General features: G+C 44.5%; 1 protein-coding gene across 1 annotated transcript; it reads right to left on the minus strand.

The window, feature by feature from the left end:
- Positions 1 to 1,597: 1,597 nt before the first annotated feature.
- On the minus strand, positions 1,598 to 20,746 carry SEM1 (SEM1 26S proteasome subunit). Its single transcript, XM_089678658.1, has 3 exons — positions 20,567 to 20,746; positions 10,334 to 10,427; positions 1,598 to 1,815 (listed from the first exon to the last, which is right to left on the minus strand). The coding sequence occupies exons 1-3, from the start codon at positions 20,643 to 20,645 to the stop codon at positions 1,773 to 1,775; spliced, it is 216 nt and encodes a 71-aa protein (XP_089534784.1). The 5' UTR covers positions 20,646 to 20,746; the 3' UTR covers positions 1,598 to 1,772.
- Positions 20,747 to 21,950: the final 1,204 nt, after the last annotated feature.

Consider the following 21,950-nt stretch of genomic DNA (forward strand, 5'->3'; position numbering starts at 1 on the left):
AGTCCTGCAAGAGGAGTCCCTAGCCTAAGGAGGATCCTGCCCCTTAGGGCAGTCTGCTGGAATGCTGTTTAAGAGCCATCAAGGTCCCCACTGTAGCAGAGCTGGGGGCCTATTTCCAAAGCCTAGTCTGGGATCTTGGTCTGGAGAGCTCACTGAAGAGTACTTGGTGGACATTGAAGCAGGGTGTCCAGCTGTTCTGTGGTATTGTGAGCTTGTTTCTCCCTCACTGAAGAGTGCCCAGTAAATTTCAGGAGGCAACTGATAATTTTGTGAGTACTTACCTGAACTCAGAGCCCTAGTGATTGTGTGCAGTTTTGTTCTTCAAAAAGACACTAGTCATTCAGCCATTGGCAATTCTTTTGGGAACGCTATCTCATTTACTATGTTTGCTTTATGACACAGTGACAGATCAGTGGGAAGAGAAATGTCCTCTAATAATTCAACATTTCTCCCAAATTTAATCTACAATAAAATCAAAAAGACACTCCCTAGATCACAGGTGTCAAACTGGCGGCCCTCAGCTGTTGCCAAAGTCCCATGAGGCATTGCAAGATGGACAGTTACAAGCATGACTCCAAAGGGCAGAGGCATGATGGGACTTGTAGTGTTGCAACAGCTGGAGGGCCACCAGTTTGACACCCTCGCCCTAGACTGTTATTGTGCCAGAGAGACTGCTGTGTGCCTGGCTTTTTCTGAACTCAATTTGGGGAAGGAATCAGTTTATCACAGTGGCCCAGGTGGGGGGGGGGGGGTGCTACATAAGGGTCATAGCACAACAGAAGTGCTTGTCTGCTGATCAGTTTAGTATCCTTTATGGTGGCTGCATCTCCTACTAAAAGGTAATGATTTCTTCAGCTCCCTGAAAACATCACAGAACCCTGCCCCAGTACTTCTCTCAAGAGCCCTCGCAGCTCCGAAGAAAGCATTGGACTGACTCTTGGGAAGAGTTATGCAAATATACAAATGTACTGGAAGGTGTTAGTCTGGCGGAGTAGGTGTTCCTAAGCAGATTGCGTGTGCATGCACACCATCCTGGGTAACATCCACATGTAATGCTGAGCTTCCATGATTGAAAAAAGCCTATGGCTGCATTAAATGCAGATTTGCTGTATTATATCCCACTGCACCGTGCCAAATCGCATGACAGTGTACAGCAGCGCACTTGCCATGAATGAAGTGTATGTTTTGTACACCTGAAATAAAGTTTGTACAAAAAAAAAATATATATATATATATATATATATATATATATAAATAAATAAAAGGAGCCATGTGATGTGCTAAATTGTGCACTAAAATTCCTCTGTACCACAGCTGGAAGCAGACAGCTGCAAGAGCGGTAAGGCACTACTGGAAGCTCTCCGTTCCCATATGAACCAACTGTGTGGCCCGTGTCATAACAAGCAATGGACCGGTACAGGTCCAGGAGTTGGGGACGTCCGATTTATGGAAAGGAAAAATTTGCAAGCAATTCAAAGGCTTGATTTCTCTGAACTTCTACATGCAACTGAAGTCTGTGAAAGGGTCTGTTTAACAAATGTTTTCATGAGTTTCTCATGAACGTCCAAGGATGTAAACACATCACATCCCAATCGTATTGCAGCAATCCTTCAGTCTTTATTAAACAAAGTATAAATACATCTTTGTGGTAACACCAGAGCAGTTTATGGCAATGAATTGTTAAACCACTTTACAGAAGCAGAAAATATTTATTGTAAAAACACAAAAAAAAAAATACATGGCTCTTTAAAAGAGCTGTCATTTTCCCTCCGCTACGCCGTCTCCATTTTGTATCCGTGTTTTTCTAGCTCCGCCCTGAAAGATAAAAAAAAGTGTTCAAATGGTAAATTCCAAATCCTAACTGATTTCTTCAGCCAATCACAATCCATGCATTCTTGATTGTTCTGTATTTTATTTGTTACATAAGAGTGAGAGAAGGAATTACAAACCATCACGGAAGACTAAGGCAAAGTTTACAAGGATGTCTACACGGTGAGTTTGGTAGGTGCTTAAGACCCTAGACGCCGGATCTGAAAAAGATGAGCCCAGGCATTCGCTGGGCATTGCTTTACACCAGTGTTTCTCAACTCCAGTCCTCATGGACCCCCAACAGGTCATGTTTTCAGGATTTCCATTATTTTGCACAGGTGATTTGATCAGTTTCACTGCCTTAGTAATTACCACAGCTGTTTCATCTGAGTGAAATCCTGAAAACATGACCTGTTGGGGGTCCATGAGGACTGGAGTTGAGAAACACTGCTTTACACTGACTGAGGAGCTGCATGTAATGTTTGGCCTCACTCCACCATATACTTTCATGGCACAGGTGTCAAACACAAGGCCAGTGGGCCGAATCCGGCCCACCAGGCCATTTCATGTGGCCCTTGCACCTCTCCTGCAGGTAACCCCTTTTCTCTGCCCCCATCTTGTCTCCTCTGCCAAATCCTGTACCAGTCAGTGCAGCTCTAACCCCCTCATCTCTGCTTCCCCTGGTCTCAGCATTCATCAGATTCTGGTAACTGACTCCACTCCTCCTCTTGTCCTCCTCCAGACCCTGCACTTTCTGCTTTCCAGCTCTGCCCCTAAAGCGGGTGCACGGTGATGTTAGGGAGGGTGTGGGATTCTTGACATCTGATGTAATGGGGGGGTGGGGTGCTCTGGACATCATGTCTTACAGATACAACCGGCCCTTTGAGGGTAACCATAATGCTAATATGGCCTGCGATGAAATGGAGTTTGACACCCCTGGTCTACTGCTACCAGGGTAGGCCTTACAAAGCTTGGCTCAGCCAAGGAGATTGCAAAACACAGACCAACACTGCAATCAGAGCTCAGTTCTTCTCGCTAAGCAAACACTTACTTACAACAGTAAGCCGTCAATATATATATATATCTATATATAGATATAGAGAGAGAGAGAGAGAGAGAGAGAGAGAGAGTGTATTGGATGGGATTTGGCTTCAATTCGTTAATGTATTTAAATCTGCTAGCACATCTAACACTCTCCTCCACCCAAACTGACAATGCTGCTGTCCAAAGGTGACCCCTGTGCTCCTTCATCCAGAATCCAGGTGTGTGTTACTGGCCAGATTACCAGGTGAAAACAGAGGGAAAATGGACTAAAAAAAGAAAACAAATGCAGCCACCACATCTAATGATTGGAAAGCTGCAATATATTACATTTTTGTTTGGGGGTTTAATACCACTTTAAATGTGAACAAAACAATACAAAAGGTGAAGTCCCAGACTTAAACCCCATAGACAATCTGTGGAATGACTTGAAGACTGCAGTCCACAAACAGGCACCATCAAATTTAACTGAACTTGATCAGTTCTGCAAAGAAGAGCAAATATTGCAAAAGTCTAGATGTGCAAAGTTAGTAGAGACATCCCAACAGACTAAAGGCTGGAATTACAGCAAAAGGGGTTCAACAAAATACTGACACAAATTATAATTTGCAGAGTAAATATAGCTGGATAAAACAAAAAATATGTCTCTTTATTTCAGGTTGCAAAGCAACAACATGTGATTATTCTAAAGGGGGTGATTCTTTTCTATACCCACTGTACCTGTGTTAAAGTGTTACTAAACCCAGGACCCTGCATTCACTATATCCACAAGACCTCCTTCTCTCTAGTTCCCTGGTCTCCTCCTCCCATGCCCGCCTCCAGGACTTCTCCAGGGTGTCACCCATCCTCTGGAACTCCCTGCCCCAACCCATCAGATTATCACCTACTCTCCTCTCCTTTACGCGCACCCTGAAAAACCACCTCTTCAGGGAAGCCTACCCCACCCCCTGCTAACTTGCCGACCTCCTCCACTCTTCCTACCACTCCATCCCCCACAGCTATCTCCTCCTGTACCACCATCCCCTCCCTCCTAGATTGTAAGCTCAAAAGAGCAGGGCCCTCGATCCCCTCATGTTTTGCATTGTATTGTTGTTGTTCTGTCACATGTTCTGTCCCCCTCTGTAATGTACAGCGCTGAGCGAACCATTGGCACTTTATAAATACTGTATAATAATAATAATATCCGGTCTCCCCGGACCCTGCATTCACTATATCTGGTCTCCCCGGACCCCGCATTTACTATATCTGGTCTCCCCGGACCCCGCATTCACTAGATCTGGTCTCCCCAGACCCCGCATTCACTAAATCCGGTCTCCCCGGACCCCGCATTCACTAAATCCGGTCTCCCCGGACCCCGCATTCACTAAATCCGGTCTCCCCGGACCCCGCATTCACTAAATCCGGTCTCCCCGGACCCCGCATTCACTAAATCCGGTCTCCCCGGACCCCGCATTCACTAAATCCGGTCTCCCCGGACCCCGCATTCACTAAATCCGGTCTCCCCGGACCCCGCATTCACTAAATCCGGTCTCCCCGGACCCCGCATTCACTAAATCCGGTCTCCCCGGACCCCGCATTCACTAAATCCGGTCTCCCCGGACCCCGCATTCACTAAATCCGGTCTCCCCGGACCCCGCATTCACTAAATCCGGTCTCCCCGGACCCCGCATTCACTAAATCCGGTCTCCCCGGACCCCGCATTCACTAAATCCGGTCTCCCCGGACCCCGCATTCACTAAATCCGGTCTCCCCGGACCCCACATTCACTAAATCCGGTCTCCCTGGACCCCGCATTCTCTAAATCCGGTCTCCCTGGACCCCGCATTCTCTAAATCCGGTCTCCCCGGACCCCCATTCACTAAATCCCGTCTCCCCGGACCCCGCATTCACTAAATCCGGTCTCCCAGGACCCCGCATTCACTAAATCCGGTCTCCCAGGACCCCGCATTCACTATATCTGGTCTACTTCAGTACACAGAACATGGAAATGCAATTATTTTAGCAAATATAAACTGCTATAAGCCTTTTCTCATCAGCAGTATATAGCGGTCTTGTGACTTCTATCAGTGTCCAGCAGAGCACTGTTAAAGCTTGTAGGAGGAGTTTTCATTTTGCTCTAGGAGGATGCACAGCACAGCCATCCAAAGCAGTGTGATTACAGTGAAGCGCACACACACACACACCGCCCCTTAGTAAAAACACTCCCAGCACACAGTTAACCCTTTGATCACCCCTCATGTTAACGACTTCCTGCCCAGTGTCATTAGTACAGTGTCCTTGCTTTTTTTTTTAGCACTGATCACTGTATTGGTGTCACTGGGGATGTTAGTGACACCAAGTCATTTCCCCCCCAGCAGCAGAATGCCCACTGCAGTCCCGCTATAAGTCGCTGATTGCCACCATTACTAGTAAAAATAAAAATCCCAGTATATATGCTGTCATTTGTAAACGCTATAACTTTTATGTAAGCCAATTAATTTACATGTACTGGAATTTTTTTTTTTTTTTTCCGCAAAGACATGTAGCAGAATACATTTTGGCCTAAATTTATGATGCAATCTGATTTTTTAAAAAATTTTTACTGGACGTGTTTAATAGCAAAAAGTCAAAAATACAGTTTTTTTTCTCAAAATTGTTGGGCTTTTTTATAGCGGAAAAAAAACAAAAAAAAAAAACGTACAGGCAATCAAATACCACTGAAAGAAAGCTCAATTTGTGGGATGAAAACTTCATTTGGGTGCAGCGTTGCATGACCGTGCAATTGTCAAAGTAATGCAAAAAATAGGAAGGGGGGTAAATCTTCTGGAGGGCAAGTGGTTAATAAGATCAGAGTTACACACCCACTAAAAGTGACAGCCAAAGAGTTAAAGCGTGAATTAGATTGGTTGCGGCTGTGTAAAAACCAGCCATACACTAGTAAATGGTCAGGGGAGCACAATCTGATTGTCTCATATCTACTTGGCCAGGTTTTTCCCCTAAAACTTTATTCACACCAGTACTATCCCAGGAGGCCAAACAGACCACATCCTTTGTCATTCCTTTGGCACACCTGAACCCTCCTTTGTGGTCACTTAAGAGCATTCACAATCTTGCCAGGAATTAAAGATGAATTCCAGGTTAAGTATATTTTTTGCACAGTTTCATACATTAGATTTTTGTCCTGGCACCCCAGCTTCTGTGAGCGGGGGGCCAGCACTAGCGCTGGAACGGCCACCTATCAGAAACAGCTGAGGCCCAGCAATAAGCACAGAAGCTGAAGCAACATGCTCCCGACTTTAGATGCATTTAGAGGCTTCTACACATTACTCCATTGTAGCAGTAAGCTGAATGGGGGTGACCAAATTAGGTGAACGTTGCATACAGAAATAATACGGGAAGATACATTGTGGGAGATTTACTAAACCTGGAACATGCAGAATCTGGTGCAGCTTCCATTAAGCTTTGACGATAAAACCTGGAAGCTGATTGGATTATAAGCAGAGCAGCACCTGATTTTGCACCCTCCAGTTTCAGTTTAACCACTTGCCCTCCTGAGGATTTACCCCCCCTTCCTGACCAGGCCATTTTTTGCATTACAGCGCTGTGTTACTTTAACTGACAATTGCGTGGTCTGCTACTTGCTATGCCCAGTGACATCAATACAGTGATCAGTGCTAATAAAAAGCACGGACACTGTACTAATGACACTGGGCAGGGTTAACATCTGGGGCAATCAAAGGGTTAACTGTGTGCTGTTTTACAATGAGGGCTGTGTGTGTGTTTCACTGTAAGCACACTGCTTTATATGGCTCTGCTATGCAGAGCCATACAAAGTAGTGTGCAGGAGCTGACAGGGGAGAGAACTGTATTGTTTACATACAGTTCTCTCCCTTCGTTGGTAATGTTCCGCGATCACCGGGTGCTGGCGACTAATCATCGGCTGGGACCCGGTGATGGACAGCCGAGGCTGCAAATAACAGCACGGGAAGGTCTCATGTGCGCCCCCTACCCGAAAGTGCAAAAGTCACGTTTGTATACGTGATTCTGCGCACCCCTGCCACCCTGTAGAAGTACATCTGCTTTAGGGAGGCGGGAAAGCAGTTAATTAAAAAAAAAACCCAGAAAAAAAAATATGTATCTGAATTTGCAAACACAATGTAAACGCAACATTTCCCATTCCTGATATGGGCCTGCTGTAACATGTACTTGATTGATATTTCATAATATGAAGAGAACAGGAGACTTTTTCATACAAGTGCCACGATTCACTTCTGATTTAAACCAAAACAACCAACATAAACTACACACTAGGCATGAAAGCACAATGTGATCCATTTTCTGGCTATGTTGGGAACTCAGCCTGCACTCCTCTAATGATTAGGTATGAGCTCCCCCCCCTCCTCCCCCCCACACTGCACAGCCATTCATTGGGAATATCAGTGTGCTGCTGTTTCTCCTCCTCCAGCTCTCTAAACTCCTTATGAGAACAGAGGGAATGTGATCACTTACAAAAAAGGAAAAAATATATTTATATGTTTTTATATCTACACACAAATGTTTTGCCTTTCATTTCTATTTTAAACTGAATGGGTTATTTTACAAGGTGAGGGTTCACATATACTTTAATGTACTGACAAAAAATAAATGCAAAATCCAAAAACAATATGTAATACATTAGGGAAGGAAAAAACAAAAAAAAAAAAAAGCGTGAAGAACCAAGGAGGCACTCAAGGAGATTTAGAAAGGAAAATAGAAAACAGAAATGAACAGAAATAATATATAGAATAACTGTACTTGGAAGTAAACCTGTCACACACCAAATGTAGCAGCTGTTACCTTCAAGCATACACAGTGCATAGAAAAATCACATACCTGTTGCCCTGTTTCCACTTCCAGTTAAGTTTCAAAAGAGAACCTGTCATTAAACTAAAACGCTATGGTCTGATCTAAGCTGCACACTACTTCCAAGGTGGCCCCTCCACACTACTTCCAAGGTGGCAGGATGGAGGGAGGGAGTAGCTTACTGGTCAGACAATAGTAGCCTTCATCAGAGGTCTGATGAAAAGGCTGGTTGCCTTGAAACGCGACACCGCCCCTTTGGACGACTCCTAACAACGTCTTGACGTCACTTCCGCTAGGCGGCCATCTTGGATGCGTCTCAAGCTGGCCCTATCAACCACGCTGATGTGAGAGACCAACAGCGCCCGCACCGAGCACAGTTCCTCCCTGCACCGCGACTCCCGGTAACTGAGCCTGCCATCCTCGCTCCTTCCGTTGGGACCCGCCTAGAGCGCCAGCCATTGGATACACCCCGGCACTTCAGCCATCCGCCTGTGATGTACAGTTCAGATGACGTCCTCCTTCTTATACCTGATGCCTGATGTATACCCACGTCTTGTGAGTTTTTAATATCTTGTGTGCAATAAACTGTTTTTATCCTACTGCACTTAGTCTGGCGCACCTCTCTTCTCTACTACAGAGTCCGGTTTACTCTAGAGTGCAAGCCTCACGACGGTGCCTACATTGCAGCTTTGTATATTTGTATATATATATATATATATATATATATACACACACACACATATGTATACCATCTGTTCCCCTCCTACTACTCAAGCTGTACTACCTGCCTTATACCCCGTATATATATATATATATATATATATATATATATATATATATATATATATATGCCCCATTCCCTGTGTCATTTTGTTTTTTTTTTTAAATAACCCCAAAGAACTGAACTTTTCATATATCGTCTAAGACTTTTTGTGTGAACACTATACCCATCACCATCTCTCTTGCGCCAATTATATTTTCTGTTCATCAGAAAGTACTGTATCCTAAAGGTGCTGTATCCTGCCTTATGAATTCCCTTTAAATAATAAAAATCCCCTCTATATGGCCAAAAGGTCTGTGAACACCTGAGTCTGTTAACCACTTGCCCTCCGAAAGATTTACCTCCCCTTCATGAACTGGCCATTTCTTGCTATAAGGCGCTGCACTACAGATTTTTTGTGAGTTGCCTGAGGCAGCACAAAACCTAAATACACCACTGCAGGAAGGGGTTAACATCTGGGGAGATCAAAGGGTTAACTGTGTGTTAGGGAGTGATTTAACTGTGTACAGGGTAGTGTTTTACAAAGGGACGTGCTGGTTTTTATCTCCCTGTTTGCAGACAGAGAAAAAGCAGATAGTCCCCGTTGACATGAGAGAGATCTGTGCTGTTTACTCTCACAGATCTCTCTCCTGTCAGCTGCTCTGCTGATTGCCAAGTCCCGGCCATGAATCACTGGCCAGGACCCGGTGACTGACACCTATAGGAGCCAAGGACAGCGCAGGTAGGACGGCGCGCACGCCCCCTACCCGGAAATGCAAGAGCACGTATACAGAGGTAATTTTTTGCAGAGCAGCCGCCCTGTAGCCGTTTTAGGGCTACAAGGTATTCGGCAAGTAGTCAAGCATCCTATTCCATAACCATAGGAAATTAACATGGTATTGGACTCTTTGTGACTAGAACAGCCCCCACTTTTTTTTTTAAATGATTTCAAAAACATGTAGAGTGTCCCTGTAGGAATTTGTGCCCACTCAGCCAAAAGAGCATTTAGGTCAGGTACTGATGTTGGATTAGAAGACCTGGTTCACAACTGTAGTTCCAAATCATCCCAAAGGTGTTCAGAGGGGATGAGGTCAGGGCTCTGTGTAGGCCACACCAAACCCATCAAACCATGTCTTTATGAAGCTGGCTTTGTACACAGGGATTCAGTCATGCTGGAAAAGAAAAGGACCTTCACCAAACTGTTTCCAGAAGGCATCCAAGTACCTAAAATGTCTATGTATGACATAGTATAGTAGTAACAATACTCTTCACTGGAAACACCTGAACTCAATTATTTAGAGGGGCGTCCTCATTCTTTTGGTCATCTATCGTTCCCTTTATAGGCAGACTATTCTATCGTGTATTTTTCATTCCTGTAAGTAGCACTTTATATTTCATCAGTTCCATCACTTCTGTGGAGCAGTCCGCTACATCTACTACAAGTTTAAAGTGGTTGTAAACCTCAGAAATGAAATATGAACAAAGCATATCCCTCTATGGTGTGCACTTGTTCTCCATCCTGAGCACTAAATGTCTTTTCTGCCTGTTGCCTCATTCCTCTGCTATCGGTATGAGTCACTTCTGACAAGTTTTCCTGACACCAAGAGAAAAATGGCGATGGGGAGGGAGCTCTAGCAGATAGACAACCTCAGCTCTGTTCCTGTTTGCTGCATGGAGGGGAGGGGATGTGTTCCTTCCCTCCAATCAGCTCTCAGAGCTCTCCTCACTGAACTCTGTAGAGTATAATTACAGCTCTCCGCCCCTTTTATTCTGAACTCTCAGATAAGCTTTAGAAATTCTGGACCTTGAACAGATGTAAAGAAAAGACAGAAGATAAACAGGTACAACTTATGTAGGAGTATTTTTTTTTTTTTAAAAATGGGCACTCAAATACTCCATTACCTTAACTGATTAGAGAAGTCATCTTCTACATTGTCATCATCCCAATTATCTTCCCAGACATGGGCATCTTCATCCTCGTCACAGCCTGTCCAGTCTGAAAGTGACATACAAAAGAAAAAAAAAAAATTTACACCCAGTTCTCATTAAAAAGGCAGATGATAAAGCAGCTGTCAACCAAGCCACTGCCACCACTGACAGAACACCACTGACAGAACACCACTGACAGAACACCACTGACAGAACACCACTGACAGAACACCACTGACAGAACTTCCTCAAACAGCTTCCATATCTGCCACCCCTCTCTGCCAATCCCTCCACTGGTCTCCATTCAGTGTCCTCCATCCCTCTCTGCCAATCCCTCCACTGGTCTCCATTCAGTGTCCTCCATCCCTCTCTGCCAATCCCTCCACTGGTCTCCATTCAGTGTCCTCCATCCCTCTCTGCCAATCCCTCCACTGGTCTCCATTCAGTGTCCTCCACCCCTCTCTGCCAATCGATCCACTGGTCTCCATTCAGTGTCCTCCACCCCTCTCTGCCAATCCCTCCACTGGTCTCCATTCAGTGTCCTCCACCCCTCTCTGCCAATCCCTCCACTGGTCTCCATTCAGTGTCCTCCATCCCTCTCTGCCAATCCCTCCACTGGTCTCCATTCAGTGTCCTCCATCCCTCTCTGCCAATCCCTCCGCTGGTCTCCATTTAGTGTCCTCCACCCTCTCTGCCAATCCCTCCACTGGCTTCCCATTGCCCAACGGATAAAATTCAAACCATTAACAATAACATATAAAGCCATTTATAACTCTGCCCCAAATTACATCACCGATCTTGTCTCTAAATATCACCCAAACTGTCCTCTCTGCTTCTGGCATGACCTCCTGCTCTCTAGCTCCCTTATCTCCTCCTCCTATGCGCATCGCAAGGACTTCCCCAGAGCCTCCCCAATCCTCTGGAACTCTCTACCCCAATTGATCAGACTATCGCCTATTCTGTTCACTTTTAGGCGATTTCTGAAAACCTCTCTCTTCAGGTAAGCCTATCCTTCCCTCAGCTAATAATAGAATCTTCTATTCCTCCTACCAGACCATCCCCCACAGTTATTACCTCTTGTACCACTAGCCCCTCACTCCTAGATTGTAAGCTCCCAGGACCAGGGCCCTCCTTTCCCTCTTGTATTGAACTGTATTGTTGCTGTTTTGTCTCCCATTATATTGTAAAGCGCTGAGCAAACTGTTGGCGATATATAAATCCTGTATAATAATAACTAGAAAAGCTACAATTTCTGGGGAAATTGTGTGAAGTGTTCTTGCCTCCACCAGTAGTCTACAACTGAAGTGGGCAGAGTAACTGGGTGGAGTGGCTTGTCACTCTGCTGCCTGCTCACACACCTGGGTTCCTATGGCAACTCACTCTACAGCAAGGGCAGAGAAGAGCAGTTAAAAACAAACTGCTCCAATTTGCTCACTTTACTGGTGGTTGCCATCTTTAAATGGTTGTAGTTTAAAAATTATAAATCCTACACTGAAGAGCGTTATATTGTGAGAATCACAAGACCCAGACCTACATTTTGATGCATAGTATGTCTCTGAAATATTAAAAATGAAGTCACAGTCTCAGTTTACAAATTGCCCTTCAAATTTGAGGTGGCTAGAATGGAGTTTCAATGAATGTCAATGGGCGGTGTGAGTTGCAAACAAATGGTCATATTGTGAAAACTATCAGGACTATGGCTTAGCCATGGACAATTTTAGTGGCAGCAGGGATAGCTGAACGTTTTGATATAAGATTTGTGTAGGTGGGCTTGAAAATGAGGGAGTGATGGCAGTTTAGAAATCATGTCCTGATTTTTCAGCTCACACTCTAGCTTTTGTCAGCTCACACTCTAGCTTTGAACATTCCGCCATTCATTCCTATGGGACCAATTTCACCACAAAAAAGCCGATATTTCGTGAACCATTCGCCGAAACATTAAAGAAAGTAACAGCACACCAATCGGGAACAATCCGCACGTTTCGGTATATTACTGTCTATGTGGTGTAAAAACTGTGGGAGGAGTTAGGGTGGTAAATTTGGCTATAAATAAGAATATATATGTGAGATAACAGGAAGGGGTCTGCCATGCGAGAACACTTCATAATTTCAAATCACCTTATTTTTGATGCAATGATGGCAATCATGTGACCGCTATCTATGTTATGCTGGGCACTAGGGGTTGGCTGGAGTCACAATGGCCACTTTGAAATAGATGACCTTCAAACCAGGTATCAAAGTCAGGTTCCCACAAATAAAGGTTTCCAAAAGTGGGACAGGAGTGGAGGAGGAAGAAAAGGGTAACTTCTCTTTTTGGGTGCAGTTCTGCTTCAATACGGCATGGCCGAGAAGTGCACCTGTTTGTGCAGAAAACGGTTTGGGACAGCTTGGCCTAAACAAACTAAATAAAAGGGACATTAACCACTTCCAGTCCGGACACTTTTACCCCCTTCCTGACCAGGGCAATTTTCAACTTTCAGCGCTATCACACTTTGAATGACAATTGCGCGGTCATGCAACACTGTACCCAATTGAATTTTTTACCATTTTTTTGAGACAGATAAAGCTTTATTTTGGTGGTATTTATTCACCGCTGGGATTTTTATGTTTTTTGCTATGTAAATGAAAAAGTCAAAACATTTTGAAAAAAGTGTTTTTTTAAATTTTGCAAATAAATAATATTTCATCATAAATCTTTGGAAAAATGTATTCCGTTATCTTTTTAGTAAAAAAAAAATCCAAATTAGTTTATAACCAAAAATTATAATTTTTAAACATTTTTTTTACATTTTTATTTTTTTATATTATTTTTTTTTTTTTACGTACGGTCACCCTAGCAGTACAGTATCACCATGGTGACACTGTACTACTTGTGGGGGGTGATGAAGATTTTTTTATTTTTTTTTTACACTGATTGCTTTTACACCCATATAGGATGTAAAAGCAATCATTTCTCTCTCTCTCTGTCTGCATTCTTGCACTCATTGAGAAGTACTGAGTGAGCTGCGATTGGTCACAGCTTGTCACATGGTAAAAGGCTGTTGTGAATAGCCTTGTACCATGTGACCTATGTGATCATTCACAGATTTCACACGTAGTAAGCAATGATGTCACAAGTGACATCTTGCTTACTACTTTGCATGTGATCACCGATTGGCCAATCAGTGATCATATGGTCAGGACCTCACACAGAGGTCCCGTCCGACGATCGGTGTTGCACTGTGTCCGGAGGACACAGCGGGCACCGGATCGCGGTGCTGCGTGCTCCCAGGGAGCGCGCACAGCTAGAAAAGACGGGTGCCGTTTATGAACACCCGCCCCTGGACTGCCACCGCCCTGCCGTTTATAAACAGCAGGCGGACGGCAAGAGGTTAAACATGGAGTTAGGCTTTAACAGATTGCAGCATTTTGTTTAGTAATGCTTATATACACTTTATGATATCAAATTGTATCTTCTATTCAGTTGACTGAATGAAAGTGAAATTTCCCACGTATTTATTTTGGGATTACTGGGGACTTTGGGCAAGGTTCTAAGGGTGTGTTAGACAAAAACAATGACCCACAAATGACAGTCAGCTGGAAGCGCACACTCCCAAATCTGTGTCTGTCGGCACAATTTCTGATGTGTTCTGCAGGGGAGGACATAATCATCCAATCAAAGAGATATAATGAGGAAATCCATTTGTTAACATGTATAAACAGGAAATCTTACATTCACACCTACTTCCACCAGAGAAAAAAAACAGCTCAGTACATGAGGAGATTTAGCTTAGTGTTTCACTGGGGTTTATTTACTAAAGCTGGAGAAAGCAAAATTAGGCTCACTTCTGCATAGAAACCAATCAGCTTCCAGGTTTTATTGCCAAAGCTTAAAGTGATAGTTAAGTCCATTTTTAAAGTGTTACTAAACCCACAACAGTAACATCAGTCTGTATATGCAGTAAAGCATGCTTGTTATACTCACTGTGGAACCTAAGGCGTTAATCCTCCACGTTGTGTAAAAAGGCTGTTTGATCCTGTCTTCTCTGATCCTCCCCTTATTCAACTGTCCCCAATCCATCTGCTCATATTACAGAGCTTTGGGGGCAAGCTGCATCTGCTCAGTTTGGTGTGTATTGCTAGAGTTTTTGGGGGGTTTTTTCTTGGGGAATGTGCATGTCATCAGTACAGGGCCAATCAGCGCTGTCCAGACAGAGGGTCAGGGGTTATGCAGCCTCATAGGACAGTCATGGGAGAATGAAAACTCCTCCTACAAGCTTTAACCAGTGCTCTGCTGGACACCGATAGAAGTCACAAGACTGTTGATGAGAAAAGGTATTTAGCAGTTTTTATTTAATATAATTTAAAATATTTGCATTTCCATGCTCTGTGTACTGTGGGAGACCAGATATAGTGAATGCAGGGTCCGGGGAGACCGGATATAGTGAATGCAGGGTCCGGGGAGACCGGATATAGTGAATGCAGGGTCCGGGGAGACCGGATATAGTGAATGCAGGGTCCGGGGAGACCGGATATAGTGAATGCAGGGTCCGGGGAGACCGGATATAGTGAATGCAGGGTCCGGGGAGACCGGATATAGTGAATGCAGGGTCCGGGGAGACCGGATATAGTGAATGCAGGGTCCGGGGAGACCAGATATAGTGAATGCAGAGTCCGGGGAGACCAGATATAGTGAATGCAGGGTCCTGGGTTTAGCAACACTTTAATGCTTTACCTACAAGTAAGCCTATATAAGGTTTACCTGTAGGTACTGTAAATATTTCCTAAACATGCACTATTTAGGAGGTATTTACTTGTGTAGCAGCCGGCACATGCTCTCTGAAGGAATGGCATACCAATGCCGTTCCTTCAGAGCTGTGCGCCGTAAACAGTGACTCCTGTGGGCATGCGCAGGAGTGACGTCATCAAGGCTCAGCCATTCACAGGACTGAAGCCTGCGAACCTGGAAGGAAGACTGGGCGAAGATGGAAGCCCTTTCAGAGGTGACAGCAAGCCGCTGGAGGGCTTCATTTTAAGGTAAGTGTCACATGACATGCTAGTATGCAATGTATAACTTTGCCCAGCAGGGGACAAGTTTTTTTCCTTTCTTTTTTTTTTCCCAGTTTAGTACCACTTTAGTTGAACAAGCTGAGGTTACAAGCTGATTGGTTTCTATGCAGAAGCCTGATTTTGCACTAATATTGGAAAAACCTCCTGCGCTCAATGCTAATAAACTAAAGTAGGCTGCTACACCTGCACCTTATTACCTAAAGTGGAACACCAAAAATAACAACAAACAATAAGTACTATATAATATGTACCAGCAAACCAAATCTAAACACTAAATAAATGTGAGAAAATGGTGGAACAAACAGTGAAAACTATATAGCTAAAGTAACAAATCTTAGAACAGTGCAACATCACATACTATTGTGCTTAAAGTGAAAAATAAGCCCCCAATCACGGGAGAAAAACCTTGCATACACCGTGCTCAGTGTCAACACACTCTAATCCATATACATAAATATCCGCTGAAATAAAAAAAATGAATATAAACAGGTGAAATGTATAAATGAACATGTCACTCAAAAACGTGTGTGGTCTGAACACCATTTACATATGTGGGCATGGCCTATGTATGCGTTCACCACTACGTGCGAGAACGGGGGAACTTTAAACTTTTTTTATAATTTTTTTTTTTTTGCACTGTCCCTTTAAAAAAAAGGTTTCATCACTTTTATTCTTATCACAAGAAATGCATTCACCCCTTGTGATAGAAATAATTAGTGACAGGTCCTCTTTATGGAGAGATATGGAGTCAATAAGACCCCACATCTCTCCACTGCAATGAAAAGCATTAGATCAAAAAAAGCATTGATCTAGCGCTTAAAAAAAAAAAAAAAATTAACGACTGGAACCGGAAGTGACATTGCTCCGGTCCTCCAAGGGCATAGAGATGAGTGGAGGCCATCTTTCCTTCACTAATCTCTATGCCCAGCGCCAGGATCATATGATGGTTTCCCAAGTAAGGCTGAGAACTAAGGAACGGCGGAGGGTGGCGGCAGCGAGGGGCGGGGATTTTCGGCACCTGTATCGGTGCTTTTTTTTCATATCGGCCGATGGCCGAAGGGGTTGTTTTCGGCCGAAACGTTTTGGCCACCGAAATTTCGGTGCATCCCTAGTTATAACCTTTCCTTACTCTGTCCAAAATGGGAAAAAAGTTTTGCCTTTAGTAAAACTTTAATTTGCTCCACTTTTGTAAGATACGAACTGTCGGTATTTTATCCAGAAAATTTACCACCCCCCATTCATGACCGGGCCATTCTTGCTATATGGCACTGCGTTACTTTAACTGACAATTGTGCGATCATGCAACGCTGTACATAAATTAAATTTATATCAATTTTGTCCCACAAATGGAGCTCTCTGTTGGTGGTATTTGACCACCTCTGCGGTTTTTATTTTTTTCTGCCATAAATAAAAAATAGACCAACAATTTTAAAATATTTTTTTTACTTTCTGCTATAAAACATATCCAATAAAAATGTTTTAAAGAATCTAATTTCTTCAAAAATTTAGGCAGATTTGTATTCTGATACATATTTTTGGTAAAAAAAAAAACTCAGTAAGCGTATATTTATTGGTTTGCATGAAAGTTATAGAATCTACAAACTATGGTATATCTACTGAAATTTTTTTTTCATTTATACTAGTAATGGCGGTGATCAGAGACTTCTAGCGGGACTTCGATATTGCGGCGGACAATCTGACACTAACTGGCACTTTGTGGGAACCACTGGCACTAGTACAGTGATCAGTGCTAAAAATATACACTGTCACTGTAAAATTGACACTGGCTGGGAAGGGGTTAAACATCTAGGGTGATCAAAGGGTTAAATGTGTGCCTAAACACTGTGTTAGTGTACACAGTGTGATGTTTTTACTAGGCAATGTGCTGGATTTTATTCCCACCTTTGCAGGGAAAGAAAATCCAGCACATTGTCGCTGACAAGACACAGTAGTACCTTGTTTACACAGGAGGAGCTTTGTTCTGTCACTCTCCTTGCCAGCCAGTGGGTGCCGACACCTGTTGATCGGATTCTGAAGAAGCAGTGCACCGGTGGCGCATGCGTGACCTCTACACCAGGAAGTGCAAAATCGCGTATATATACATGATTTTACACGTAGCAGTATATCTGCTATAGAGCAGTTGGCAAGTGGTTATGTTGAATTTGGCACATTCGTTCCTCCACAACGTAAAAGTGGCGCATTTCAGAACCACCTTATTTTGGTGCAGGAGTTGCTATCAGCACCAAAAATGTTGCAGACGCTTTTTCCCTGGTTCACAGCGCTGCCACACGCGATTTACAAATGGCAGCTGAAGTCGCATCTAACGTTCTTTTGTGGTCTTAATAGGTGTGAATTCAAGTCGCGGGATTTGAAAAATAGTTCCTGCATTACTCTTTCAAAATGTCTGTGCCAATTTAAAGTGTTACTAAACCCAGGACCCTGCATTCCCTATATCCGCTCTCCCCGGACCCTGCATTCACTATATCCGCTCTCCCCGGACCGCGCATTCACTATATCCGCTCTCCCAGGACCCTGCATTCACTATATCCGCTCTCCCCGGACCCTGCATTCACTATATCCGCTCTCCCCGGACCCTGCATTCACTATATCCGCTCTCCCCGGACCCTGCATTTACTATATCCGCTCTCCTCGGACCCCCGCATTCACTATATCCGCTCTCCCTGGACCCCGCATTCACTATATCTGGTCTCCCCGGACCCTGCATTCACTATATCTGGTCTCCCCGGACCCTGCATTCACTATATCTGGTCTCCCCGGACCCTGCATTCACTATATCTGGTCTCCCCGGACCCTGCATTCACTATATCTGGTCTCCCCGGACCCTGCATTCACTATATCTGGTCTCCCCGGACCCCGCATTCACTATATCCGCTCTCCCTGGACCCCGCATTCACTATATCCGGTCTCCCCGGACCCCGCATTCACTATATCTGGTCTCCCCGGACCCTGCATTCACTATATCTGGTCTCCCCGGACCCTGCATTCACTATATCTGGTCTCCCCGGACCCTGCATTCACTATATCCGGTCTCCCCGGACCCTGCATTCACTATATCTGGTCTCCCCGGACCCTGCATTCACTATATCTGGTCTCCCCGGACCCTGTATTCACTATATCTGGTCTCCCTGGACCCTGCATTCACTATATCTGATCTCCCCGGACCCTGCATTCACTATATCTGGTCTCCCACAGTACACACAACATGGAAATGCAATTATTTTAGTAAATATCAACTGCTAAATACTTTTTTCACATCAGCAGTTAGAGCAGTCTGGTCATTTCTGTGTTCTGCTAAAAACTGGTTAAAGCTTTCTGCTCTAGGAGGATGCAAAACCCCTGACCTGTCTGGACAGTGCTGATCATGTGTACTTTCCCAAGAAAAGGAAAAAACCTTTACCAATACACGCTAAACTGAGCATGTGACCATGGATTTAGTCTGTATCAGGTGGTCATTTCCACAAGAGGAGGGGCAGAGAAGACAGGATCAAACAGCCTGTTTACACAATGCAGAGGATTAACCCCTTAGATTCCACAGTGAGTATAACAAGCATGCTTTACTGTATATACAGACTGATTGTACCGTTTTAGGTTTAGCTTTAACTCTCACAGACTATGAGATAAATGGCACTGAAATTGCACCTGTGTCTATATCAGCGCTACTCTGAAATCGCCATCGCTGTGAATCAGGGCTAAATTTAGGGCAATGCAGTAAAGGAGCTCTGTTGGCTGTACTTCTCCCGTGGATCACATGAGAGCAGTTCATTCTGCACTCCTGTGACCAGTTTTCAGCCGACAGCATCCTGAAGTTTGCAGTCGGCTGACATCACTCAGCCGGTTCAGACTGGGAAAAGATCCCGACTTTAAAATCGGGATCCACCCCAGAGTCTGGAGCAGCACCTATCAATGATCCACTGAGAGCCTGAGCCAGCCGCCCCCTCCCCCTCCACAGTGCAGCGCCTCAGTGAGCAAAGGGGGGGCAGAGAAGACTGTTCAGAGGGGCAGTGAGAACTCCGCGATCAGCAGTCATGTGGTCGTGGAGTTCTCACCCGGCAGAGGACAGATGCTGCATCCACCTAGGAAAGTGTAAATGGGGGAAAACAAGTTCACATTTCTCTTTTAACAAGAGGACTCATCAACAGAAGAGCAGCGCAGCAGCTTTATCAACCCCCTCCCCTCATGTTTTTTTGGGGGTTTAACTAATCTTCAGGCCTAAAAGGTCCTTGTTTGCCGCGTTCTGGCAGTGAAGAGGTTAGGCTACGTTCACACTAGCGTTGTGTGCAGGCGGCAGAGAGGCGTTTGGGAAGCGTTTTTACCGCTTCCCAAACGCCTCTGCCAATTCTGCACATTACAGCACATGGTGCTGTTCTAACGGGAGCGTTTGCGTCGCGGAAAAACGGACGCCTCTGATCGAGTCAGGAGGCGTTGAAGCCTCCTATTCTCGTCTATGGTACCGCTCCGCAAACGCCCGGCCGGGCGGTTGCGACGCGGATGTGGGGCGGTAACACCACTCAAACTGCATTATAGGTGTTTGTGGGGCGTTATTAACACTCGGCAAACGCCTGGCAACTTCCGCTAAACCGCGCATGCGGCGTTTAACGAGCGTTAAAAAACACTCCGCAAACGCCGGACCAACGCCGCTATAGGGGCGTTTGGCAAGCGTTGGTAAAACAGCCAAGTGTGAACGAGCCCTTACCCTTTTCAGTTCTGGGTGGAGTCGGGAAGGGTTGGACCCCCTGCCACAGTGATATCGCAGTCGGTGTCCCCGCCGCTGTCTCTTTATTTGTCCCATTGATGGTTGTCACCAAGACAGAAGGTGGAGGGGAAATCCTGCCTAGAGGTGTCCTGACAGCAAAGTGATTGGGGGGGGAATCTTCCAATGGGGACACATTTCATATTCCTCGCACTTCCTGTTGTGCCCCCCAAGACAGGAAATGAAGGTAAATCTCCCCAAGGGGGCACAGACAGCAACAAATACTCTTCATACGGGTTCTGACTCTTCCCTGAAATAAAATCCCATCCCTGGCCTGTACGATGAGTATACAGGGGCTCAGCCATGGTCTTCTCCTCCTCAGGCCTATCCTCCCCTCCCCCCACTACTCCTGAGTCATGGCGGCCTCCTCCCTCCCCTCCTCTCACCTTCCGCCGGGAATTCCTCGAACTCGTCGTCCTCCTCCAGCAGACCCAGGTCTACCTGCGGCTTCTTCTCAGTTGTCATCCCGAACACTGACCACCGGCCACACAACACAGAAAACACACCACACAACCGGCCTGGGCTGAGAGCGGAAGCGGAAACAGCCTGTTGGCACGCATGCGCGTTCTTGGTTGGCGGAAGTAGCAAGGGATGCCATAAAAGTGGTTGGCTGAACGTGGAGAGGGTGTAGTGGTTGGCGGAGGAGGCTGCAGTGCGCATGCGCAGAGATTGGTGGAGGATCACGTGTTCGCAGGCTCTGTTTTTTTAGTGGAAGCTGAAGGGGTGTGCGATGTCGTGTTGCAGCCATCAGGACTATGTAGTGCACACGTCACATCGTTATAAGTATTCCAGTACATTCCTATTGTATATAGTTTGTGTTTTTCTGCTATTACTTGCACAGCCTGAATGTTAATGGTAATACTAGTATATGTAATATATATCAGGGAAGGTTTGACCCCCCCCACCTCTCTATTCTGTATACCACATGAAAGGTTTAAAACACACACCCTTTTTTCTGCTAGAGTAGGGAAGTTTTAAAATAACTGCCATTTTTCTTAGTTTTGGATAGAACAGGAAATGTTTAAAATAACTGCCTTAACTGTCATTTTCTTAGTTTTGAATATGAAAGGTTTAAAATAATTGCCATTTCCTTAGTTTGGGATAGAGTGGAAAAGGGTTAAAATAACTGCCATTTTTTAAGGTTTGGGTACAGTAGGGAAGGTGCAAAATAACTGCAATTTTCTTAGTTTTGGATAAAGTATAGGAACATTTAAAATAACTGCAATTTGTAAAGTCTGGCTAGAATAGGGAAGATTAAAAATAAACTCTTAGTTTTGGACAGAGCAGGAAAATTCTAAAATAACTGTCATTCTTAGCTTTGCTTAAAATAACTGCTATTTCTTTTAGTTTTGAATACAGCAGGGAAGGTTTAAAATAACTGCAATTTTTTTTCTTAGTTTTGGATGGAGTGGAAAAGGTTTAAAATAACTGCATTTTCTTAGTTTTGAATAGAGTAGGGAAGGTTTAAAATAACGTCTTTAACTGCCATCTTTTAGTTTTGAATAGAGTAGGGAAGGTTTAAAACAACTGCCATTTTCTTAGTTTGGGATAGAGTGGAAAAGGGTTAAAATAACTGCCATTTTCTTAGTTTTGAATACAGTACGGAAGGTTTAAAATAACAGTTTTAACTGCCATCTTTTAGTTTTGAATAGAGTAGGGAAGGTTTAAAACAACTGCCATTTTCTTAGTTTGGGATAGAGTGGAAAAGGGTTAAAATAACTGCCATTTTCTTTGTTTTTAAGTGTAGGGAAGGTTTAAAATAACTGCCAT

The sequence above is a fragment of the Staurois parvus genome, unplaced genomic scaffold, assembly GCF_062004578.1.
Source record: "Staurois parvus isolate SC_StPar_1 unplaced genomic scaffold, SC_StPar_1.0 ptg000208l, whole genome shotgun sequence".
Lineage (NCBI taxonomy): Eukaryota > Metazoa > Chordata > Amphibia > Anura > Ranidae > Staurois > Staurois parvus.